This window comes from Saccopteryx bilineata, chromosome 2 (assembly GCF_036850765.1).
Source record: "Saccopteryx bilineata isolate mSacBil1 chromosome 2, mSacBil1_pri_phased_curated, whole genome shotgun sequence".
NCBI lineage: Eukaryota > Metazoa > Chordata > Mammalia > Chiroptera > Emballonuridae > Saccopteryx > Saccopteryx bilineata.
The window spans coordinates 314,579,162-314,602,830 of record NC_089491.1 but is presented as its reverse complement, the minus strand read 5'-3'; the positions used below and the strand labels follow the sequence as shown (position 1 = coordinate 314,602,830).

General features: G+C 44.9%; 1 protein-coding gene across 6 annotated transcripts in view; it reads right to left on the bottom strand.

Annotated features, from left to right (window-relative positions):
- Positions 1-6,236: 6,236 nt before the first annotated feature.
- KCNN3 (potassium calcium-activated channel subfamily N member 3) overlaps positions 6,237-23,669 on the bottom strand; it is a 164,154-nt gene continuing 146,721 nt past the window's right edge. For 5 of the 6 annotated variants that reach the window (XM_066261980.1, XM_066261983.1, XM_066261984.1 and 2 more), the window contains 3 exons: positions 18,653-18,780; positions 17,685-17,754; positions 6,237-11,496 (listed from right to left, as the gene is read on the bottom strand). In XM_066261980.1, coding sequence (XP_066118077.1) covers positions 11,200-11,496; positions 17,685-17,754; positions 18,653-18,780 — 495 coding nt within the window. In that variant the 3' untranslated portion in view covers positions 6,237-11,199. The remainder of the gene's footprint in view (positions 11,497-17,684; positions 17,755-18,652; positions 18,781-23,669) is intronic. The other variant, XM_066261981.1, reaches the window with a different exon arrangement.

The window sequence follows — 23,669 nt, the reverse complement described above, 5'->3', positions numbered from 1 at the left end:
TATGCGTATCTTTGTTTCCAGTGAGAGATTGATAATGTGGTGTATGCGTGTGTGTCTGTGTATATGCACACGAATATGTGTGTAGAGGGGAAACGGGCTTTTTGTTTTTATCTAACATCTGAAAATCAATGAGTGTAGGAAGAACACGACGAGGCTCTAAGCAGGCCTCAGTTTTCCAGCACAGAGGAGTCTCACCGTGGCATGACGATGCTCCGTTCAGTTTCTGCCCTAAGTCTCTATTTGGTTTTGGATAAATCAGTTCTCTTGGCCTTCCATTTCCTATGTGTAAGGTAACAAAGTGACATACAAAAGGCTTTCTCCCAGGTGCCAGAGGAGTTTCTGAGTTCCTTGAATGGATGTATGGATTTCTGTCTGAACTGCAGGGGGTAGTGTTACTCAGAGGGCTGTAACTTAGCAGAATTCTTCAGTTTAGAGAACTGGAGCTCCTTTGAGTTCTAGTGTTCTGTTTTTCCAACTTTCACAGCCATGCATAAGGGAAGGCAACATATTTAATGGTGAAATATAGTTAGGCCTGGCAGGTTACCTCAACTAGTTTTGTGTTAGGTTTAGCGAGACACCTGCTAGCAAGGAGACAGTTTTCATCTTAATGTTGTTTGTCTAATGAGAAATGTCGTGAAGGTCCTCCCCAAACCTTGCCCAGAGCAGAGGCCAAAGAAAGACATTAAGCCCAGAGAGACTGCGTGCCAGGAGAAAGCAGAAGGCTGCAGCAGTGAGGCAGAGAAATACTAAGTGAATAATAACCTGGCAGCATTGTTTGCCGATACGTGTGGAGCCTGAATGCAAATTAGCTCAGGTTCATGGGTCCAGAATTGAAAAGAAATGAGAGTAAAATGGAAAAGAATGGAGCTTCGAGCAGTTCTCCATCTTTATGAAAATCTTGCCCCTCTTGCCTTGATTTTCCCTTTCCCCACCACTTCTCACCAACTCAGGGGAGCAAAGACATTTTGGGGAGCACTTGCCAGCCTGGGAGCTGGTGGGAAGGGATCAGTGCTCAACTCTGGACACCCCTAGTATTACCTGCCGGGTGTCAGGAAAATGTCTAGGAGTCACCCAGACTCTGCCTCTGAACCTCCAGGGGTTGAGGGCACTGACTCGGGCGTTTTCAAAAGCTTCTTAGATGATCTAGTGAAGCATAGGTTGAGGATCTGCTCAGGTAAATGTAACTACTGTAGTGTTGAACTGTCTGATCCTTTACTTGAACATAGCTGCGAGTTTGCCTTATCACACCTTGATGTGTCTATATATTCTTGTTGGTGAACAGCTGCTCACCTTAGAAATGGTTCTCACTTTCTCTCTAGGTTGTTAAAACCGAGTTAGGTGTTAAACCTTTTATGTGTTTGCATGGTGGCAGGGCCGATCTCCTGGGTCAACTGCCATCCACACCAGGGCCATCCTAGCCTTGCTGAAGAGATAACTGTTTCCAGTCTCAATGGAGACGTCCTCCTTTAAAAAATTCCTGTTTTCACTACTGTAGACATAGAAAGGAAGAAGATAAAATTAAAGGAGATCAGCTGCTTGCATTTTGGTTTTTGCTTTGAGTCAGTCCCCCTCCTGTTTTTATTTAATGTCATCAATCATATCATACCAGCATTTGCTAGAACAAGTTTGAAATGCTCTTTCTATCTAGCTGCAGCTCAAGAGGAAGTGGTGAAGGCCACTGACCCAGCCCACCCACTGGCCCACTCCCACACTTGGCCCAGAGAAGAGACCATCTCCCACCCAGACCTCAGAACCCGTACGCCAGCCCACCACCCACAATCCAAACATCCCAAGCCTGGGTCTTGACCACACATGGTCAACACACAGTCCCAGTCTTACTCATCCAAAAATGGCCAGCAAGAGAATTTGAGCCACCTAGTTTTCATTCACTCCCCAAATGTGCTGACAACATAAGTTGAATTTTCTGCTGTTTCCTCTAGCTCAATTCTCCCATTTGAATATTGGAAATAATATTGTCACTCACCTCACTGGGTGCCAACTAACTTATTAATAGTTGAGGCCCTTGGATGAAAGGTACTGTTTATAAGTATAAAGTATTTATAATTTACTAATCACTGAGTTGGTAAATGTATCCATTCTTAAGGGGTTTTTGGAAGAGAGTTTTAAGGATGAACAGCAGCAGAAATGTAGCTAGATAAATTTTTGAAAATATTTTTGGGTCCACTATGTAGAAAAAGCCCCAAATATTAGCTATCATTTCAAAAAGCATCTAAATTGCATTATTTTTCATATTATTTTTGTTTAGAGCTACAAAAAAAATTCTCAGGGAAAAGTGACTATATGGGGTTTTAATTTGGGGACTTGATTCCCCTTCCCCTGCAGCTGGGAATGTGGTGACAGTTAGAGAGAACTGTTGTCTTTCTGGTCCTCTCTGACATTTTGCAGTGTCTCTTCTGATGGACACAGTAAACGGGCATTGTCGCCACTTGGGCAGGAAGTTAGAAGATTTAGTTGGTTTAAAGAAAAAAATGCCTCTATCAGCTCATGAACAGAGCAGTGGAAACTTGGTGACTCTCCTTGGGAGTTCCGGGGGCTTCTAACCAGAGAGATTGGTTCCTTACAAGTTGTCACACCACAGAAAGAGAAACCTTGGGCTAACAGAGAGCTTGATTGATACAGGTGGTTGTATTACTGTAGAAAGGCAGGGTGCAGGAGCCCTAAAAAGTTCACTGGGGACTCTCTGCCAGTCTTCAGGGAAGGTACTTCCTACATGTCCTCCTGTCTGTGCTACTGGAAAGAAGCAGTATTTAGAGCTGGTCTAAACTCCATTCCTGTGAGTTTAGTCTGTCCCATGCTGAGACCAGGCATAGCATGTAAAGGCAAGGCCCTTCTGATGCCGATGCATGAAAATAATTGGACTGAACAAAATTTCTGCTGTTGCATTATGGGAACCACAAAAATGGATTATAATAAAATTACCAAATCACTGTAACCACATCTTATTTATGCACTCCCGCCGAGGGAAAACAAAGTTGCTGGAACAGAAAAATGATTCCCAAAGGAAAATATGGTTTTCTCTTTGGTGACCTGAGAAAGTTTACCACAACTCCATTCAACACCTTCAAGCACTTGACTTTTTTTTTTTAATATCCTTTACCTTTTTAATAAAAAGTAAAAAACAAACAAAAAAATACATCAATGTCCTGAATAGAACCTCTCTATGTAAAGGTCTCACTAAACAAATAAACATAGGTCCAGACAAAAGAAATGGAGCTGCAAATAGCAATATAATATATTATGAAGCGTTTATATATGTATGTATATATTATATATGAATGTGCGGGTATATGTGTGTGCACCTATGTATGTATACATATGTAAATATTTGCCTACATACGTCACACACACACACACACATATATTTATACTGACCTCTTTAGATTGAAGTCCAAGGCACTTTTTACAATGAACAGGTTAAAGCCATTAATTTAGAACATAACTGTTTCTGGGTACATATCGATTTATGGCGCCAATATCACAGTTCACATCTTTTTTTGCTCACCTCGGAGTGTCTCTAGTTGGTGTAATGAATAAGAGAATTGGTTTAAGAAGAGATTAGGAATGTTTCTAGATGGTTAGACTAACTCCTCTTGCTAGCTTCCTCTGAGGAGGGGAGTTTCCCTGCGGGGATGCTCGTTTCCCAGGGGAGGACCGCTGTTTCCACACTGTGCTGAACAGAACTTCTGGGGGGCCTGCTCTAGGGGCCACCTAATATTCTGATGGCCCTGGCAGCACTGGCTAAAGTAAAACACCTAAAAGGGGCTTTGAGGTGGTTTAAAGCTATGAATGAGCAAGTGTTTTAAAAATTAGACTAGAGAAATACTCTATTTGCACACCACCCAAGGTGTGTTTTTGAAAACACCTAAATTGCTATATGACCGCAGGGGAATTTTAAGGTGCATTTGATTTTATCCTTATGATCATACAAGACCTTTGCATCATCAAATAATTCTGCAAAAGGAAGAAATGGTTTAATTTTCTGATGACTAATAACATTGGTTACCATTGCTGTGTGGTAAGGCCAGCACTTCTCAACATTTAATGTGTATAAAGATCACCTGGGCATTCTGTTAAAATGCCAAATTTGATTAAGTGGGTCTGGTGTGGGGCCTGAGATTCTGCATTTCTAACAAGTTCCCAGGTGATGCCGCTGCTGCTGGGCCACGGACCACACTCGAGGGGCAATGGTTGCCATACAGCACACACCTGAATCATTGTCTAGAGGTCTGGTTTCCCCAAATCAGGAATTTGTATTGGTTTCCTTGATCTTGATCAAATAATAACTTGGAGGGGAAAGATCAGAATATATTCATTTTCTATAAATGTAAGAGTTTTTGAGAAGTGCTAGGAGGAAAAGCAAAGAAGACAGTTCAGGTCTATTTAGTAGCAGAAAAATATAAAGAGACAGAGCAATTATCACCAGTACATTCATCAGTCAATTATAAAACAGAATAAACTAATTTCCATTACCCAGTGAGTGAGTAACCTGCTAAAAACAGGTGCCCTGGAGTTCTGATGGCTTTGATGGAGCTCAGCCTACCATGTAACTGAGGAGCAGTACAGACACTGAGAGAATGTAGTTCAATCAGAACAAAATGTGTGTACAAGTTAGGTCTCAGCTGCACACGCAGATTGAAGCTGAGTATTTAGATATTTGTCCTTCAGAGAGCATGAATAATACCAAGGCCCAAGCCTTATCTGTACTTAAGCTCAAATAAATGGAAGTTTGAGAGGATTCCAGCATTTTTCCCAGGAGAGAACCTATTGTTTTGCATTATCAGTATATCTATGTGGATTTACAGAGTTAGTGAAAGGAGTAGATAGCACGGTCAGTTAATTCTACCCCGATGCTACTTATCTTGCACCTGTACAATGTTACCCCAAAGTGATGATAACAAGTGGGGTCCTCTCTGGGGAGGAAACCATTGCTTCTAGAAAACCTTTGCTCTGTAACCGACACATCTTGCTTTCACCTAGTCCCTCCATATTCAAAAGAAGGAAGTGAGAAATTCTCTGTCTCCACTGCTGTATCAGAGAAGGAGAGCAATGGACTTCGTGTTGCTTACGTAGAGAATTTCCCACCATTTTGCTAACAATGGAAACATCTGGATTGAACTCTTCCTTTTCTCCCAGCTAGAGTAAACTAGTAGAAAAGGAAGCCTGGCCCTTTGTTGGTCTTGCTTTGCATGCCCTGCCCCCTGCCCTCATTCCCTTCGGAGCTGTGCTCCACGTCACGGGTACACAGTGGGAGCCTCGCTCCCTCCAAGGTGCCGCCAACTCAGAAAAGCACACCTGATGTTGGGCTTCCACCGGGCCCAGTGCAAGAGGAATTCCAATCCAGCTTTTACTCAGACACAGAGAAACTCGTAATACTTGAGTTTTTAGTGTCACAGGAGAACAAAACTCTTCCTTATGCCCAATTATGACATTGCCAAAGGAAAAGCTGGTTGGCAGGGCTTGAGACATAGAATTCATGTAATGTGGCCTTTGAATTTACATAGAAAGAGCCTGCACTTTTATTAAACTGGCTTTGCACAGTTACTAAAGGAGTAATGGCTTTTAAAAATCTCTTCTGGAATGGCTTGATAGTGTTTAGGATTAAATTAGTCTTCTAAGCTTGGAATAATGTTCTTTAGTCTCTAATAGCCAGGTCTTGGAGAATTAGAATATGGCAGTTCTGTAGGCTGAGGACCCTTGTTCTGGGGAGTCAGGCAATCCCTAGCAGTGATGTGTACTCAGAAACAGTCACTGGGAGAGCAGGCTGACACTTGACCTGCTAGAGACTAATTTGATACAAAACGTTAATTGAAAGTTACAATATATTTTGTAATATAGCAATATATTTCATATTTAAAATAAACTGATATGCTTTCTCCTATCATTAAAAAATAGCAAGCAGTACAGAGGCAAGATGCAAATTCATATTGAAGCTCATCAGATTCTGAATATAAACACTTCAGTTGCTGAGTTTGCCATGAAAATGTTTCCTCCATTACCATCCTGTTGTTCTCTTTTGTTGTTCGCTTCTGGTCGGTGCAGAATGAGAGTTCTGGGACCAAAACTGAGCTGCTGTGCCGTTAAAAACTGTGTCCGATGAAGGTGAATCAGTCCTGGTTTAGATTCAGAAGCTGAATTAATACGACACAGCTAGAGAATGTTATTTATTCCCTGTCCTTCTGTGAATCTGGATGTTGGCTGTTCCAGTCAGATTCAGATTTGATTTGTCATTGATTTTTTTTTTTTTTTGGCTATAAATTCAGCATCTCTTTGGGATCATAACTTCAGGTTGATATTGAATTTTGTGCTTTTCCTCCATCAGCCTGGTTGGTCACAACATCTCTTTTGTTTGTTTTGATACATGGCCCAGGTCCAAGATTACAGCTTCCAGAATGCATTTCTCAGGAGTGTAAGTAAGGGTTGCAGGGCGCTTGGCACCTAGGTTGGAGGTCATACGTTGAAGATCTGATAATGGTTTTGTTCAGAGGGAACTCCAGTTCTAGTTTGGGTGCTTCCAGTAATGGTGTAAGAAAAAAAGATCACAGTTATTTTTTTCTCTAGTCTGTATATATTTAGATACCATTGCACTGAGTACTTTTTAATAAGTTTCAGTCTACTTCAGTAAAAAGCTACATATTACTTGCCCGACAGAAGTTTAGTGTTAATTTCTATTCATGCAACCTGGCACAAGCTTTCATAATGAAGAGCACTCACCTATATTCTATACCAGAGGCAGACAGTTAATATTGCTATCCCTGTAACATTCCTTTCTTAGTGGTATCAATAATCCCATTTCCATAATGAATACTTTGGCAGCAGTAGCAAAGGAAGGGATACTGTCCAGAGCAGTCATCAAGCAGACTGACTGCATTGGGAGGGAAGGGGCTAGTCCGTGCCTACCAGAAAACTACCAGATAGCTGTCTAAGGTACTGAAACCGAGAGCCACAGAGTCAATAGGGACAGCAAAATGACCACTACTGGCTCCTTAATCTGCTTCTCAGCAACTTCCAGGGAAGTAGCATGACTATAGATAGCACTGGGGACATACTTTAGGATTTAAAAATAGTAACTTAAAAAGATTAGTAACCTACTGGTAGTGCAATACTTTCATAGTGTCCCAGTTGTGGTACTGTGATGGTAGTAATGCCCTTTGTTCTGGGATGAAACGCTGATTCTTAATTTAGGGTGAACTGTTTGTGGAGGTACACTCTGAAGAGGAGAGAGGTCTTGGACCTGTGAGCTCCCCCTATATTTCTCCCTGGTCATTTTATTATCTAGTTGATATACAATAATTACTTTTTGGTAGCTACTGATTGAATTCAGATGTAACATCAAAGTGTGAACTAGATAGAGTCAGTCTGACCTGCCGTTGACAACAATGGTGATTCCATTAAAAATATTTATTGAATACTTTGGACTTATGAATATTAATTATTATCTTCATTTTAAGTACAGATAAACTGAGGTATGAGGTGGTTATATTAATTGGCTAAAGATGTGGATCCAGTGTTAGAATCTTATTTATTCTGATTTTGAATCTCTAGTTTTTTCCTTTTTTGTGATTACTTATTCACAAGAAACTTACTGAAAATGTAAGGGGAAATCCTCAAATATATTAAAGTTATTATTTCTCTCATGCTGTTCCTTCTTGTCCTTAAATGAATAACAAAAGCTTGCACTTGCTCAGCACTTTAGAATTTACTTGCACATACATTTTCTCCACCTCCTAAGTTGCGAGATTGTTGTTACACCTCTGGTCCCTGCTGGGGTCACTAGATAGTGGTGACTCAGATCTTACCCCTCTTGCTCTTTTGGATTATACTCAGTATTTCTGGAGATATGAATTCATGAAGTTACATATTATGAGGATGGCAAGAGCAGTTCATAGATACTTTATGAAAATTTATTCATGATGTTCATACATATATGGCCTTTGAGCCAAAGGTGATTTTTATTTGGATTTCAATCTAAGGAGGAGTGAGCCCCTGGTTTGGTATGATTGAACAACTGATGCTATGTCCTGAAATTCCACTGAGATTAGTGGTCTTAAAGTATCACAGTACATCCCTGACTTTACAGTACATGAAGCTATAATATGGCTTAAGCGATGAGGGGGTGGCTCTGTATTTCCAATTCAAGTGTCTAGATATTTTAAGGAACATTAAGGTACTTTGATCTGTTACTAAGTTATCAGTAAGGTTATAGTAAAGGCTGTGCCACTGGGCCAGCCTTCCAGGAGTGGGCAGAACTCAACCAGTTCAATATTAGAGTGAGGTTATCACAATCCACAGATTTTACATATAGCCAATTCTTGAGTAGATAATTAAACCTCCTCCACAATCAAACTTGAAAATAAGGAATAAGAAGGCATGGTATGAGAATCCACCTGCTCCCTTTTCCCATCTGACTGTGATGCTGAAGCACAGTGGAATTAGCCTAAAGTTGGATGTAGGAGGAATACTACCTGGGTGAGCTACACCCTGGGTAATCAATACCTAAGTCATCACGGGTTAATTGTACTTACAGGAGAATGGGTAACTTTCCATATAAAGCTGAATTACCGGTACAGAGAAACAGCCTTCCATTTACCATTGCAGGATCAACATGCAAATTTGACCACTTTGTGGGGAAAGATTAAGTATACTTTTTCCAATGACAAATCCATACATAGCTATTGCACTACCAATAGGTCAAGTTATGCCCCAAATGCCCATGTTTCTAAGATGCTGGTGGCTACTGCTACTAGAAATAGCTCCAACCATGTCCTTCACTAGTCTTGCTAGTTTGGTATTCAGGGCTAAACTAAATGTACAATATTCATGATGAATTACGGAAGAATTATCCACAGACTTGGATGGGTCAATGATGGTCTGTGCACATCTTTGGTCAGGGGGAGTGGCAGTGGAATCTTGCATGTCATTTATTTGAAATGAAGACAAAATTGCTGTATGTGTGCACATGCACACTCACACACACACATCCGGGTTACAGCAGAATGGAAAGGACAAATAGGAATGAACAGTTGAGGGCTGTAGGTTAAATGACCAGAATTGGCACACAGTTGACCTGTCAGTGGTCTTCACTTTGTGAAATGGAACGGATGCCACGAAGAAACTACATGGTTATTTCATCTGTTCGTCTGTTCAGCTGAACTGTCACTGAAAACAGGAGCACTGTTCTTGGGGTATCAAAAGGAGAGGGATATTTCAGATAGTCAATAGTTAAAAGAACAAGTAAAAAAATAGAAAAAACCAATAGTGAGTGTGGCATCTGCGGTATGCAAAACAACCAGTGAAAATGTTCGAAGGGATTATCAAAATAAAGAGGAGGCCATTAAAGGAATAGCAACAGCAATAAAAATAGATAAACGAAGAAGTTTAGCAAGAGACCAGATCTTGAAAGCCTTAGTTCTAGGATCATCTACCTTTTTTGGATTTCCTAGTCCTTAGAGGCCAGTGCCACAGAGGCACGCCCTGTACAGCCAGACACTGCCTTTGGAACGGCGCTGATGTCCTCTGCAAAGTGAAGCCCAACAGGGCCACCGTACACACAGAACGCCCTTTTGTTTTACCCTAAACAGATGAAATATTCCATGCAGTATCATTTAACTTCCCACAAGCAGATGTCAAAGACCTCAGAAAAAGAAAGTGATGAATGGCACGATGGCTGTCACATCACAAATGTGGAGTTAGGTTACAGAGCAATGACAGTATTTTGCTTCTACAAGCCCACTCCTCACAATGCCTGTCACTGTACTGGATATTAATATTTCTGAAGTCTCTTGGAGTTTGAGAGATATTTGAATAGTTTTTGCACCAAGGTTAACATGGCACAGTAGGAACAGGCTACTGACAAATCCATGTCATCTTACCCAACCCACAAGGTTCCCTTAAGGGCTCCCTTTATTCTCATGATCTTTCATTTTGAGGTGATTTCAGGTCAGGTAGAAGGGACCACATTAGGCACTTGACCCTTTTGTGCTCTGAACATCTGGACCTGGAAACCGGTTGCTGGGTTAATCTAGCTGAGCAAGTCGCCAGGCAGTGCATCTATTCATTCAGGTGTCACTAGGTCACAGCTGTCTGTGCATGTGTAGGCACATGTGCACAGTCTGTCTCCCATCCCTCACATGCACACACCTGCTCATATGCTCCATGGGAACATACTTGTTTGGATAGCAGAAGAAAACTCTGCAAAGCTGTTATTTTTAGAAGGCAGCTTATCCCTCCAGAATGCCAACAATTTTAGCTTGGCATCATCTCAAACCGAGCAAACACAGCGCTTCCAGGAGGAAGCAACCTGTATCGTGTCTGAAGGGACCTGCAGCTTCTGTGAAGCTCAGAATGTGGTCAACACCAGCAAAGTTCCTGAACTGAAAGCACCTACATTCGGATTCAAACCAACTCAACACACATTTAGAGAGTGCCTACTGTGTGCAGGGTAATGTACCAGGCCCCTTCTCATTTGCATCAAATTCAAACAAGAAAAGACCTGGGTTGAATGTGGGACGTGTGTGTGTGTGTGTGTGTGTGTGTGTGTGTGTACACACATGCTTGCAAACACACAGGTTCATATGGGTATTGATATTAGATGGAAAATCTGGCTTTTTATGTTTCTGATTTTTTTTTTTCTGTCTCGATTGGGTTTTATGATTGTATAAGGTATGGGAGAAAAGAATGCTTGTTTTGGCAAGTTGCGGACAGCTCTCTTTTCCTTATGTCATCCAGCGCCTTCTTCAGACAAAAGGAAAAGAAAAAGAGGTGTGCTCGAGGAGCCCACTCCCCAAGCCTGACATGCCCCTCCCCCAGGGAGACCCTTTTCTGCATGGTGCACTGTTGGCCACTTCCGTGCATCTGATTCCCAGCCCCCCGTGTGAACACCTGAGATTGAGCGTGGATTTCTGTTCTCCACCAACTCTGCAGCAAGGGCCCCGCCAGAGGCGTCACTTCCTGTCATCTCAGCTTCCTGCTCCCAAGTTGAGGCACCTAAACAGAGATTAGATTTCTGGTTTCAAGGCATATCAAACCAAGCACGCTGAATGAACATGAGTTAGTTAATTAGCTCGGTCTCTCTTCTTTACATTCCCTGGTCTCCGTGTTCCTTGATGGCAAAGTGACCAGGAGAGAGTTGATTTGCATCTTAAGACCTATGGGTAATGCTTCTGGAGTGGGGAGGTTTATTTAGCAACTGCTTGAACTTGTGTATGGGGTCGGGAAGGAGGTGGAGCTGACCCCAATCGGGCTGTCGGAGAGTGGGGTGTGGGTAGTGCCCACTGCCACGCTGACACCCCGGGCCTCGATGATGGCAGATAGCAGCTGCTGCTGCTGCTGGCGCAGCGTGTCCGCGATGAGCAAGGGCAGGGAATTGAAGCTGGCAGTGAGATGCTCCAGCTTGGACTCCAGGCTCCCAATTTGCTTCTCTAGGTCTTCACTCCGATCATTGAGTTCTGTGATTAAGTCATACATGACATTCTGCATCTGTACGGAGAGGCAGAGAGATGAGAGACAGGGAGATGACAGGTCATCACAGAGAAATCTGCAATGGGAAAAATGAAAAACTCCTCCAGATCACAACAGGAGCAACTTCCACCCCAGCGATTCCCAATGTGGCCAAGAAGAAGCAGCTCAAGGGGAATAATGTTATTTTCCCCCTCATTACAAAAGTAATGCATACTAATTATAACAAGATATTAGAGAATATATATAATAAAAAAGAAGCAGCACTCTTTTCTTAAATGGAGCGAGTCTCTACACCATTCTCATGTTCTTATTCTTCCCAACCTCTCAGCACATGTGGTGCTGGCCCCTGATGATTAAAGAGAAGGCACTGGTGGGGAGTGGACAATAAAACAGACTTATAGTTGGTAGGCCAGGGTTCAAGTACAAGTCTGAAGCTCACTAATAGTGTGCCCCTTAACCTCTGTGAACCCTGGTTTCCTTATAAAACAGGTGTTAATAATAACTGCACTTCGTTATGAAGCTATTGTAGCCCTGCCCGTTTTCAACACAGCAGCCAGAATGTACAACTTATAACCACACTCACTCCTGGGACCTGGACCTTAGTGACAGGGAGCTGTGTCACTGAGGTGACGGCCCCACCTTGGTCTGGTCAATGAGGAGGTACACAGCCTCAATCTGCGACATCCCTGAAGGGGCCGTCCACCTCCACAGGTCGCCTGAGGCCTCTGTCAATCGTATCACAGTTCAAGCTCTCCCTCTGCCCCGTCCTGCTTCTCTTTCTTCCTGACAGGGGTCCCCAATAAACCTGTGCTCAGTGCATTCGCCAGTGGTCCAGGGACCGAACCAATCACCAGTGCTCCCCCCACATCCCATGTCTGACAACCTTGCCTCCAACAAGCACCCTCTTAAAAATCACCTTCTCAATGGAGCCATGCCGACACCCTGCTCACCCTACCAAACCTTGTTGCACCCCCACCGCCGAGCCCACTAACCCTGCTCTCCTCTTTCTGTCTTCCATGCCACCTTCTAATGCATGAGCTAATTTGCTCTTTCTCCTGATTATTGCTGTTCTGTCATCTCCCACAAGAAGGAAAGCTCCTCCAGGGTGGGGACATTTGCCTGCTGTGCCCACTGATAGGTACAAGGGGCCTAAAACAGTGCCTAAGACATAGGAGATGCTCAACTAACATTTTTTTTTTGGTATTTTTCTGAAGCTGGAAACGGGGAGGCAGTCAGACAGACTCCCGCATGCGCCCGACCAGGATCCACCCGGCACGCCCACCAGGGGACAATGCTCTGCCCATCCGGCGCGTCACTCTGTTGTGACCAGAGCCACTCTAGCGCCTGGGGCAGAGGCCAAGGAGCCATCCCCAGTGCCCGAGCCATCTTTTGCTCCAATGGAGCCTTGGCTGCGGGAGAGGAAGAGAGAGACAGAGAGGAAGGAGAGGGGGAGGGGTGGAGAAGCAGATGGGTGCCTCTCCTGTGTGCCCTGGCCGGGAATCAAACCCGGGACTTCCGCACGCCAGGCCGACGCTCCACCACTGAGCCAACCGGCCAGAGCCTCAACTAACATTTTTTGATGGACAAATATACCATAACTTAAGGGGGTCTGGTGCACACAATTGTCACTAAAAGATGATGGGAGAGCCAGTGAGTGAATCAAGTCCTGGCACAAGTAAAATTCACCACCCCTGCCACCCTTTGGCCAAGGTAGCAGTTTTAGTGATGGAGACGGACCTTTAGCACCAGCAATTACTTCCATATACCACAAGGGTTCTCAGTGTTCATCACCGAGGCCTAAGTGCCAAGGAAGGCAGAGCTCGGGTCCAGCAGGACTCCTGAGCAGGTCCTCAGCAAGTGCCTGTGAGCAAATAAGAAAGAGGTGAGCGAGCAGGAGAGCAAAGCAGTCCTCCAGGGAGCAGAAAGAAATACAATGTGAAAGTAAAACAATACACTGGCCTTCAAGAGTTAAGTTGTAAAACCAGGTCAGAGCAGAGCTAAGCAAAGGGGGCTCATGCCAGGGATCCCTTTTTCCTTCCTGAATTTGCTCTTTGCCATGAGAGGCAGTATCGTACATCAGGGTGTCCTGACTGGAAACCTGGGCATCATCTTCTCCCTTACCCCTCACAGCTCACCAGTCGAAAGTGCTGCCTACCCCTCCCATCCCCTCTGAGATCCCTCAGAGTCAACTCATTTAACTGCAACCAAACCACTTCCGTTTCAACCAGAACCATCCAGCAGCCTGCAGCGGACTCAGTCGAGTTCTGACTCCACTCTTACCAGGCAACGCTCTGATTGTAATCTGGCTTCCCGGATTGGTGTATAGAGCCCCTGTCTATGTGACAGCCACATCTCTCCCACAAACTGACACATGCTATCGGACTGGAAAGCAAGGTTCACGAGCATCTTCACCCTCCCAGGTGTTCCAGTGGCTGTGACAGCAGAGGGCCAGGTCGCCAGTTGCTTTGTGCCATGTCCCCCTCCCACCACCAGGGACGGTGGCTCTTAGAGCTTCTGATCATCTGCCAGTGATACCCTGGTTCTATTTCATCTGAAATTTCAAATTACTCTGGAAGATACAGAAACCCTGGTGCCCTCAGAGGCCCAGAGAATAAGAAGGTGAGAGAGAAAAAAAAGAGGAGTAAAGGCAGGTGGCAAGTATGAGAAACCAGAGAGGAGATGGGGGAAAGAGGGGTTGAAAATGTAGCAATACCTTCCCAGCCGATGGCATGCCCCACAGGAACTGACAGGGACCCAAAAGAGCGGTCCCAGAGGTAGGATGAAGGCAGGGATGCCCTTGCGACACTGTTGTGGACGACCTCAGAAGAGAGGGTGGCTTTGGACGCGAAAGTGCTCCCTTCATTAATTAACATTCAAGAACCTCTTCAAGGTGCCCATTCTTCCCGGAATGTACAAAACCGCAAATTCATCTGACCACAGGGCACCCTGACGAGCTCGGGACCGAGGCCGGGCCCCTGGGTCTCGGCTCCAGCACTGCCGTTTGCCAACTGCTTGACCTTGGGACGGTCACTTTGTTCCTTTGGATCTTGGTTTTCTCATCTATATTCATTATCAGAACAACCATTTGCAAACCCTTTATAATTTACAAAGCCTTTTCACAGATATCATCTCATTTGATCACTTAAGCCTCAGACATTCGGAATAGTTTTTACATTTCAGTTGAGGAAATTGAAGTTAGGAAATAAAGAGCCCAAGCCCTCCCAGCCCTTCCACCGCCTCTTCATTATAGCAACGAATACTTGGAGGCCACGTGACGTTTTCTCTTCATCTAGAGGGGACCAAAGGGCAGGGCTGGAAAGGTGGTAAGCTGGGAAGGAGAACAAAGCACAGAAAGAAAAGAGAGAGAACGCAGCATTATCGACTTCCCTGTACCGTTGCTTGGTGACAGGAGGCCGGGGGAATGTGGACCAATAGGAAATTGCTAAGCTGCTAAGCTGCTGCCAGGACCTTGGTGAGTCTCCTGGGAGGAAAAGACAAAGCCTAGATATAACATCAGCACTCCTTCTCTCCAGGTCTCACACCACCCTGCCCTGTGGAATTCTTCCCTCAGCCTCTCCTCCACATCCTTTCCAGATAACTCATTCCCAGATTATTGATGTACGCCCTCTCTCACATTCACACGAGCCTCTTTCCAATTCGTGGAGGTTTCTCTTCACCCTGTCCGCCCCTCGCTAGGCCCACTCCTATGAGACGCTGCGGCTCACACTGAAGAAATGCAGGCTTGAAAATTCAGTTTGCCTGATGGTCCTGGGCCTGTCAAGTCAGAGGTGAGGTAGGAAATGCTGCTACTTCTCGAAGAAACGTCTTGGAGTATGCTGTGGGGCCATTCCTGCATCTCACGGGGTGGGCCCCCACCATGTTAGCCATACATGACCCTCTTCCTGGCCACATCTGATTGGTCCGAGGGTGGACACATGACCCAAACTGGTCAGTCATCTCATCTCTTTTGAGAGTTTAGAATGAAAATCAACAGATAGCCAACTGTCTTTGCCTGTGGCTAGAACCAGAACACTTACTCTCTGGACAGGGCCTGCTGTGATCTGCCGTGAAGACAGGGGCGAGGGGAGGGTGAGAAAGAGAGTACTGAAGCAGGAGCTTCAACCGAAGGAGAGAGCAGAGAGGGTGAGAGAGTATTTCCTGCCTGTGAGGGCTTCCCAGGTCGGGTTCTAGTTAGTTCCTTCCCGAAGCTGACCACATACCTGCTTTGAGGTTCTGCCTGGAATGATACTTTGTTGTATCCTTATAATAAATGCCTCCATTTTTAAACTGAGTCCCAGGGGGTTTCTGATACAGGATACACCTAAGACCCCAGGGGGCTCTTCCCTCCCCTCTCAGGAGCCCTGCACTCTACCTCAGTGCCCCCTCCAAAGGCACACAGGCCTGTGGCTTCCCCACTGTACAAGCCATGCATTCCCTGATTGGAGTCCCCCAATCTCCCAGGGCCTGGGAACCCTTTCTATGGCTTGATCCCTCACTGAACAAAGTGCCTGCACCTGGCCCGACAACCGGCAATTCCTCTGATTGTACCCTCTTTTGCAAAGAGTGTTGAATTTGCCTGAGGGGCTTTCCCTTGCTTACCCAGGGAACATGTGCCATTATGATAATTGACATCTGCTAGAATGTTCTGTCAGCCTGGCTCAGGGCTGTACACTTGAGATACGATGTCTATCAGGAGTCAATGAGGAGGGTCTGCGGGGGCGGGTGGGGGCCTTCAGCGGCGCCCACGCTCCGCTCCACCAGCAGGGCAGCCTTAGGTTCCTTCACTTCAGGGATTTGCAAGAGGAGCAAGTTTCTTTACAGTATTTATGCAGAATGATGGTGTGATACCCAGCCCCAGGGCTCTCCGAGGTGGACTCTCATTTTTGGCATCTTTATATTCATCATAGGCTATTGGCCAACAATTTGGGCCAGAAAATCTGGGTTATAAGGATTGAAGGAGGCAAGAAAATGAATGCCCAATTATAACAGCAAATCGAAAGGATTTTTCTGGGTGTGACCTCAACAGTATCATGGCCATTCCTGTGCAAACTTAAGATCATCTTAGAAGCCCTCAACATTCAGCTAATAAAACAACATGCTGAAAAGATTTAGGAGATCAGCTAATTAATTCCAAGCATAAAAACACGAGCAACTGAATTTAAGAAATAAATGCCAGTGCTTAACCAGTGGTGACGCAGTGGATAGAGCACCAACTTGGGACACTGAAGTCCCAGATTTGAAACCCTGAGGTTGCCAGATTGAGCACAGGCTCACAAACTTGAGTGTAGGATTGCTGACTTGAGGTCGCTGATCATTGACATGAACCTATGGTCACTGGCTTGAAACCAAAGGTCATTGATTTGAAGCCCAAGATCACTGGTTGAGCAAGGGGTCACTGGCTCTGCTGTAGCCCCCCAATCAAGACACGTATGAGAAGCAATCAATGAATAACTAAAGTGCCGCAACTACGAGTTGATGCTTCTCATCTCTCTCCCTTCCTGTCTGTCTCTCTCTACTACTACTACTCTCTCTCTCACTAAAAAAGAAAAAGAAAGAAAAAAGAAACAAGTGCTAGGTTTTAAAAGACAACTAAACACACTAGTAGACTACAGATGTTAATAACTTGAACCTAGATTATTATTATTATATTATTTTATTAAGTGAGAGGTGGGAGGGCGGGGAGGCAGGGAGGCAGAGAGACGGACTCCCACATGCGCCCTGACCGGGATCCATCCAGCAAGCCCACTACAGGGCGATGCTTTGTGCATCTGGGGCTGCTGCTTCATTGCTCCAAACAGAGCTATTTCAGTGCCTGAGGCGAGGCCATGGAGCCATCCTCAGTGCCTAGGGCCAACTTGCTTGAACCATTTGAGCCATGACTGCAGGAGAAGAGAGAGAGAGAGAGAGAGAGAGAGAGAGAGAGAGAGAGAGAGAGAAAAGGGAGAGGGGTGGAGAAGTAGATGAGCACTTTTGTATGCCCTGACTGGGAATCGAACCTATGACTTCCACACGCTGGGCTGACACTCTACCACTGAGCCAACCGGCCAGGGCCAAACCTAGATTATTTTTTAACCAAAGAGTTTTTCTTTGTTTTCCCATCCTGCACTGTGCAGTTTGAACATTGCTCATCTTCACAGCCACACCTGAGAAGTCTAAATGCCAGCATCTGACAACTATTTAGGATGTCTTTAGATTTTGCCACTCACCTTGGAAAGGTCCACCAGAGTGTTGGCTTGGTCGCTCAACTTCCTCTGCTCCATCTTGACACTCCTCAGCCTGTGGAGAGAGTTGTAACCGCCATAGTCTTCAAGTGCATGTTAAGGTTTAGCCCCACAAGCAGAGTCCACATTCACGTTAGTTAATCTAGTTTTGGAACCCAGCATGGGGACCTCAGATATGGGTGGCAGCTGACCAGAACCAAGGGCTTGTCAGGTCCCGAAGAAATTAAAATTTGTTTCCATGTATGCTTGCCTTCACTCACTTTGGTTTCCTCACTAGTCCCAGGTCACTTTCCAGCCTCTGTGCCTTTATCTAGGCCAGGCATCCCCAAACTACGGCCTGCGGGCTGCATGCGGCCCCCTGAGGCCATTTATCTGCTGCCCCCCTCGCACTTCCGGAAGTGGCACCTCTTTCACTGGTGGTCAGTGAGAAGAGCACTGTATGTGGTGGCCCTCCAATGGTCTGAGGGACAGTGAATTGGCCCCCAGTGTAAAAAGTTTGGGGACTCCTGATCTAGGCTGTGCTTTCTAACTTGAATGGCCTATACTTCGCCTTTCAGGGTTTCCCCAAAACCCCCAGATCAGAATAACTGTTTTCATCCTCTCTACTTTATCACTATACTTTTTAAATAAGTCTCCTATAGAAAGCACTGACCACAATTTGTTCTGCTTTGAGTTGCAACATGGGGTGTGTGTGTGAACTGCCAGCACCCTTAAAGGCTCTTATTCTGATTTTTACCTTCCACAGCAACCTGCCCAGTATCTGGCAGTGGCAGTTGCACCAATGAATGAACAGAGTGATCTGGGTTCTATTCACTGCCCCCAGTGCTTATTGAGTGGAAGCAAATGGGTTTCTCCTGGGCTTTCAAGTGTACAAGGAGATATTGGCAGAGCTGTGGGAGGCTCAGCCCTCCTAATCTGGGTGTCTGATGGCCAAGCTTCCCTGGCATACTCACTGGTGGATGGCTTGGAGGAACTTCCTCTGGTGTTTCCTGACTTTGGCATGGTCTATCTTCTTTAGCAGCTTTGTGTGTTTATAGATGAGCCACGTTTCCCGAAGGACATTGGCTGCAGCATTCTTGATCTAAGGAAAAATAAATAAAGCAGGTTGCTATCAGTTTAATTTTCCTACTTTCAGATAAATGTTTTTCTGTTTGCTGATATAGTCTGCCTTATGGGGAAATGATTCTACAATGATCTAATTCCTTAATCAAATCATGAACTCTTAGGATGGATGATTAAAATTCATCCCTTACTAATCCTGTATTGGATGCAGTACACTGGAGCCTGAAGTTCAGGGGTGTTTCTTGTTCTTTCTTAATTATGTCAGGACTGTTTCTCGACTGCTGTTGCTGGTGCTATATTTAGATAAGCTGCATTAACAAGACCTGGGGGCCCGGGGCACCGTTTGAATAGATAAATATATACCACTGCTGCCCTTGCACGCAGCGTTCCAGCTCTACCTGAGACTTCCATTTAGTGCACATGGTACATTTTTTGCATTCAGAGAGTGAACAGATTTCCTATCAGCTGGAGATTTTTAAAGGCCTTTGAGTTAAGTCTTTCCTACCAAACAGGACAATAGATGTCAACAAGCCCGTTATTTCATTTCCCAAATGACCAAAAACATTTACACTGCAATTTTACATGTAACTGTAATTGCGTTACACTGAAATAATTTAAAGCGGTATCTGAAAATCGGTAAAATATTTAGGTGTGAAAACAGAGCTGCCTCTTCCCCAAGGCTGGCTCGTTCACTGTGCGCTGCAATCACACGTTTCAACATAAGACACTGTGATCTGTTGACATGGAAACCACTGATATCACCCGGCCTGAGACTGAGCTGAGACACATCGATGGCATCCAGATGGCTGGGGACAAAGTTTTAGTCCAAACACAGACATCTTCAGCAATTAGTAACAAGAGCAAAAGGAAACATTTCTTATTAAGCACAAGCTAAACAGATTTTTGGTTCACCATACCCATTTCTGTCAACCATGCAAATTGGCACAGGCCCACAGGCCCGGGGCCTGGAAGTAAGTAGGCTAGCCTAGTAGAAATCAAGTTACTAGCCAGAAAAGATTTTAATAAAACTGGAGAGTACAGACCTGCTTCTTCAGACTGACATCAACAGATGGGACGTTGTTAAAATACTGAGGCATGTGGGAAGGCCTAGGAAACATCATTCTGCAGGCTGATAACTTTTGTGTGTATATGTTTTAAAAATTTATTACTAAGGTTGGATTACATTTTTCATTGGCGCAGAAGTGACATTTTAAAAAGAACAGCTAAGTCTTCTCAGACATGTCTAAGTGACATAAATATTGCTTTTTTGTTCAGTTAAAGTCCACTGTGAAAATGGTTTTAATGACTTAATTGCTCCCCTCTGATAATTTCTTGCTTGAAAGAAAACAGGTAGAGTCGAGTATAAACTGGAAATAGTGAGTGTCCAGGCGAGCGGGGGGGGGGGGGGGGGGGGGGAGTGGAGGAGGGAGTGGTCTCGGGGTACTGTCCAGGGCCTGAGGCAATAGTGGCCAGGCTATACGGAAGGGAGCCCCTTCTCTCTGTATAGCACATTCTCCTGCTGTCTTTTGCAGTGAGAGGGCAACTTAACACATGCTCTCTTCAGTTTCCCTGGGTACTTAGCCTCTAAGGAAAGCCTCACAGAAAAACAGCAGGGAAAAACCCTGCCGGGCCTTTAGAACGACCAGCAGAGCCCCGGCTCCAACAGTCTTCTCTTTGGGTAGAGTTAAGGAATATCAGTGCTAATGGGCCTTTGACAATCGTCTCTGTGTTGGTGTGGAACACACATTTGCAGTTGAAAAGACTGCAAGTGAATTCTTGTTTCAGTAGTTATTAAGCAGTTGAGGAGTAAATGCTTAATTATATATAAGCTAGGAAAAATAAATCCTCACTTTAAGGGTTGATATGAGGCTCAGAGGAGGCAGTGATGATGGTCTGAAGCTAACAGCTAATATTACCAGGCACAGGTCTGAGTACTTCATGTGTGTGAAATCAGTTAATCTTCACAACAGTCCCATTGGGCAGGTATTCATATTATTCCCATTTTATGGATGAAGAAACTGAGACACAGACCAAGACCGTAAAGTTCTAAATGACAAACTGAGTCAACGTGGATTTAAGTGTTACATAAACTGTAAAAACACTGATATTAGTTACCGTCTAGCTGAAACCCCTATTTAAAAGGGACCAGCTTCAGAGACAGGATGTGAGGGCCAGAATCACACAGCTAGCTAATGGCAAAGTCAAAACAAGAGCCAGGTCCAAGAAGAGCATAAGGTTTTCATATGGTCTGAAGAATGACCTGACTAGATTTCATCTCTACACAAACAAAATTATTTCCTGTTTTCTAGCATCAAGGAATTGGAAAGGACATTAGAAAAAATTTTAAATCATCTTGGCCTTTACTTAGCAATACGACAGAACAGGAAGTCCATGTCCTACACTTAACTTCAGCCCAAATGTGAGGTACTGAAATCACAGCACAGCCTGGGCAGCTGAGAGAGGCAGTCACATCATCTTTATGGGTCTGAACAGGAGGCCCCTGTGTATTCGGGAAAGTGATGTTAAATGCAAGCTCTGGTACTGACTCCAAAATTAATTGCTAGCAAGCAGCCTGGCATGAAGCTAAGTAGATCAATATCTACAAAAGAAAAAGAAATAGGCTTTTAACTGCACTGTGTTTTCCCAGGTTGGCAGTAACTGCTACTGCGACCAGGGTCTCCCTTCAATTCACCTGGCTGATGAGCATCGTCAGGATGGGGGGCGGTTGAGGTCATGCACCTTTTCTGGGATTCACTGAACCCTTGATGGGGGCTGGTGTACCCTCTGAGCTCTCCTGGTAGGCAAGGACACCAGGGCCAAAAGGTGCTCCTCGGGGTGGGATGGGTGAAGGCACTGGGAAAACCTGAGCAAGGCTGGCTGCGGTCAGATGGGTTCAGGGAGAATTAGAAGAGGGCCTTTGTGCGTGGATGGCTGGCTGTTCTGTTTACCAAACCCACGAGCCTGTGAGCTGATTGTTTCTTCTCCATATGTTCTCTACCAAAAATAAAGTATGCTTTCATTCTGATGAAGGCCAGAGAACGAACTCAGTGACCTACAAACTTTAGGAAGGGCTCTAAGATTATTGGAGTTGAACAAGAAAGTCATCCAAATGTGATCTTGCAAATAATAGTGACAGCTAACAATTACTGAGCACTTACTATGTGCTGGGCTCTGTGCTATAAACACCTTATGTCGATTATTATCTCCTCCTTGGATCCATTGCTAAACCTCCCTGGGACTTAATTTTCTTATTTAGTCCTTCAAAAAACATTTACTAAGCCCCTACGATGCGGCAGACACTGTTCTAAAAAGTGAGAACACCATGATGCACAGATCCATAACATTCAAGCCCTCGTAGTGTTTCTAACTTTGTGGAGACAGTATGAAGTTTGCGATATAGTCTCATGTAATAAATACTTCAGGAGAAAAATGCAGCAGGGAGGTAGGTACCTAGAGATGATGCAAGAGCTACCGATCCGTGAAATGGGGCTGCAGTGTTGATTAGGTGAGAATACACTTCAAACACTTTACACAGAGCCACTGTGTTCTTTAATACATAGTAGCTTCATTAATATTCTCCCTTCCCCTCAAATAAAGGTCAGCTTCCTTCCCCCTTTCTAACAAAAGAGAACATTAAACAGAACAGATATGTCTGTTCCTTGAGCTCCTGGCTATATCATCCATGTCATTGGCTTGCTCCTGCTCCTTTCTGCCAGGGTAACCTGCCACTGGATATTACTGCCAGGGGGACTGTCGGTTGCAGGAGGAACAACAGGCAGGGGGAGAGAGGCACCCCCGTTGGATTCCCCATGCCTCCAGAGCCACAAGGAGACCTGGAAGAATAATCCCAGGAGCCTCACTGGAAGCCATAATTAGCATGCCTATCATTGTCAGAAATCCTGCCCAGGGGAAGGATATTCATGGGGAGGTTGAAGAAGGGCGAAGGGAGGCTGCAAGTTAAATGTGACTTAACTCTAAAGAGTCACACTGATTGCATTTAGATTACCTGAGGGCTGCTAAACATCACAATCTGAGAACCTAAAGTGAGCTCCGTCTTCAGACACGTGACCAAAGATATCCACTGGACACATGGCTGGGGAACAAGGCCAGCCCCTCTTCCACTTCTGCCAACGCCTCCTCCCCTCAGCCACACAGACTTCCTCCTGGCTTCCTGCAGCTGCCAACTCTTTCATCTCCATACTTAAACCCTCTCCTCTTTCTTCCCCATCCTATTCCATAGTCCCTTCTCTGCCCACCTCACCTGGAAGCCCTCCATGAACTGGAAGTGCCAGCCCTATGGCTGGCAGGAAATTGGGACAGGAAGCGAGAAGAGATGTATTTCTGTGGTTCAGAGTTGGAGTTTGAAGCTTTTTCCCTACAGCAGTACAGTCATGAATGGTGGTTAATTCTATAATGCTCTTCATGTGATGCTCAGTGAGTTTGGAGGAAAGCTGGCTTTTCTCTCCAGCAGGCCTGGGACCCCAACCACCATGCTGAGTTTCAAGAAACTTGACTGCTTTAGAGAGCCCACTGGGTGATGGCTGGAGAGCTGCCTGCAGGCCTGAGAACGAATTGCAGCCCTGGCTAGGACCCCGCTCTCTGTGCACAGCTGGGCCACCCGTACCCACACTGGGCCCAAGAGGCACATCCCTAAGGGTCCTCCCAGCTCAAAAACTCAGTTTCTATTACCACTGTCTCTATCTGAGTGGGATAGAACCCGTTTGGGAAATAGAATTTGCAGTTCCTTTCTGTGGAGAATTAGCATTCCTGATAACTGCTCAATAGATTATCTGATAAATTTTAAAGAGATTAAGATTTGTTCTGGGAATCTACTCTTGGGACCAACTACTTGTTAGTCACAAATCTAGTGTCCTTCAGCCAGAATTTCTGCATCTAGTATAACAATGA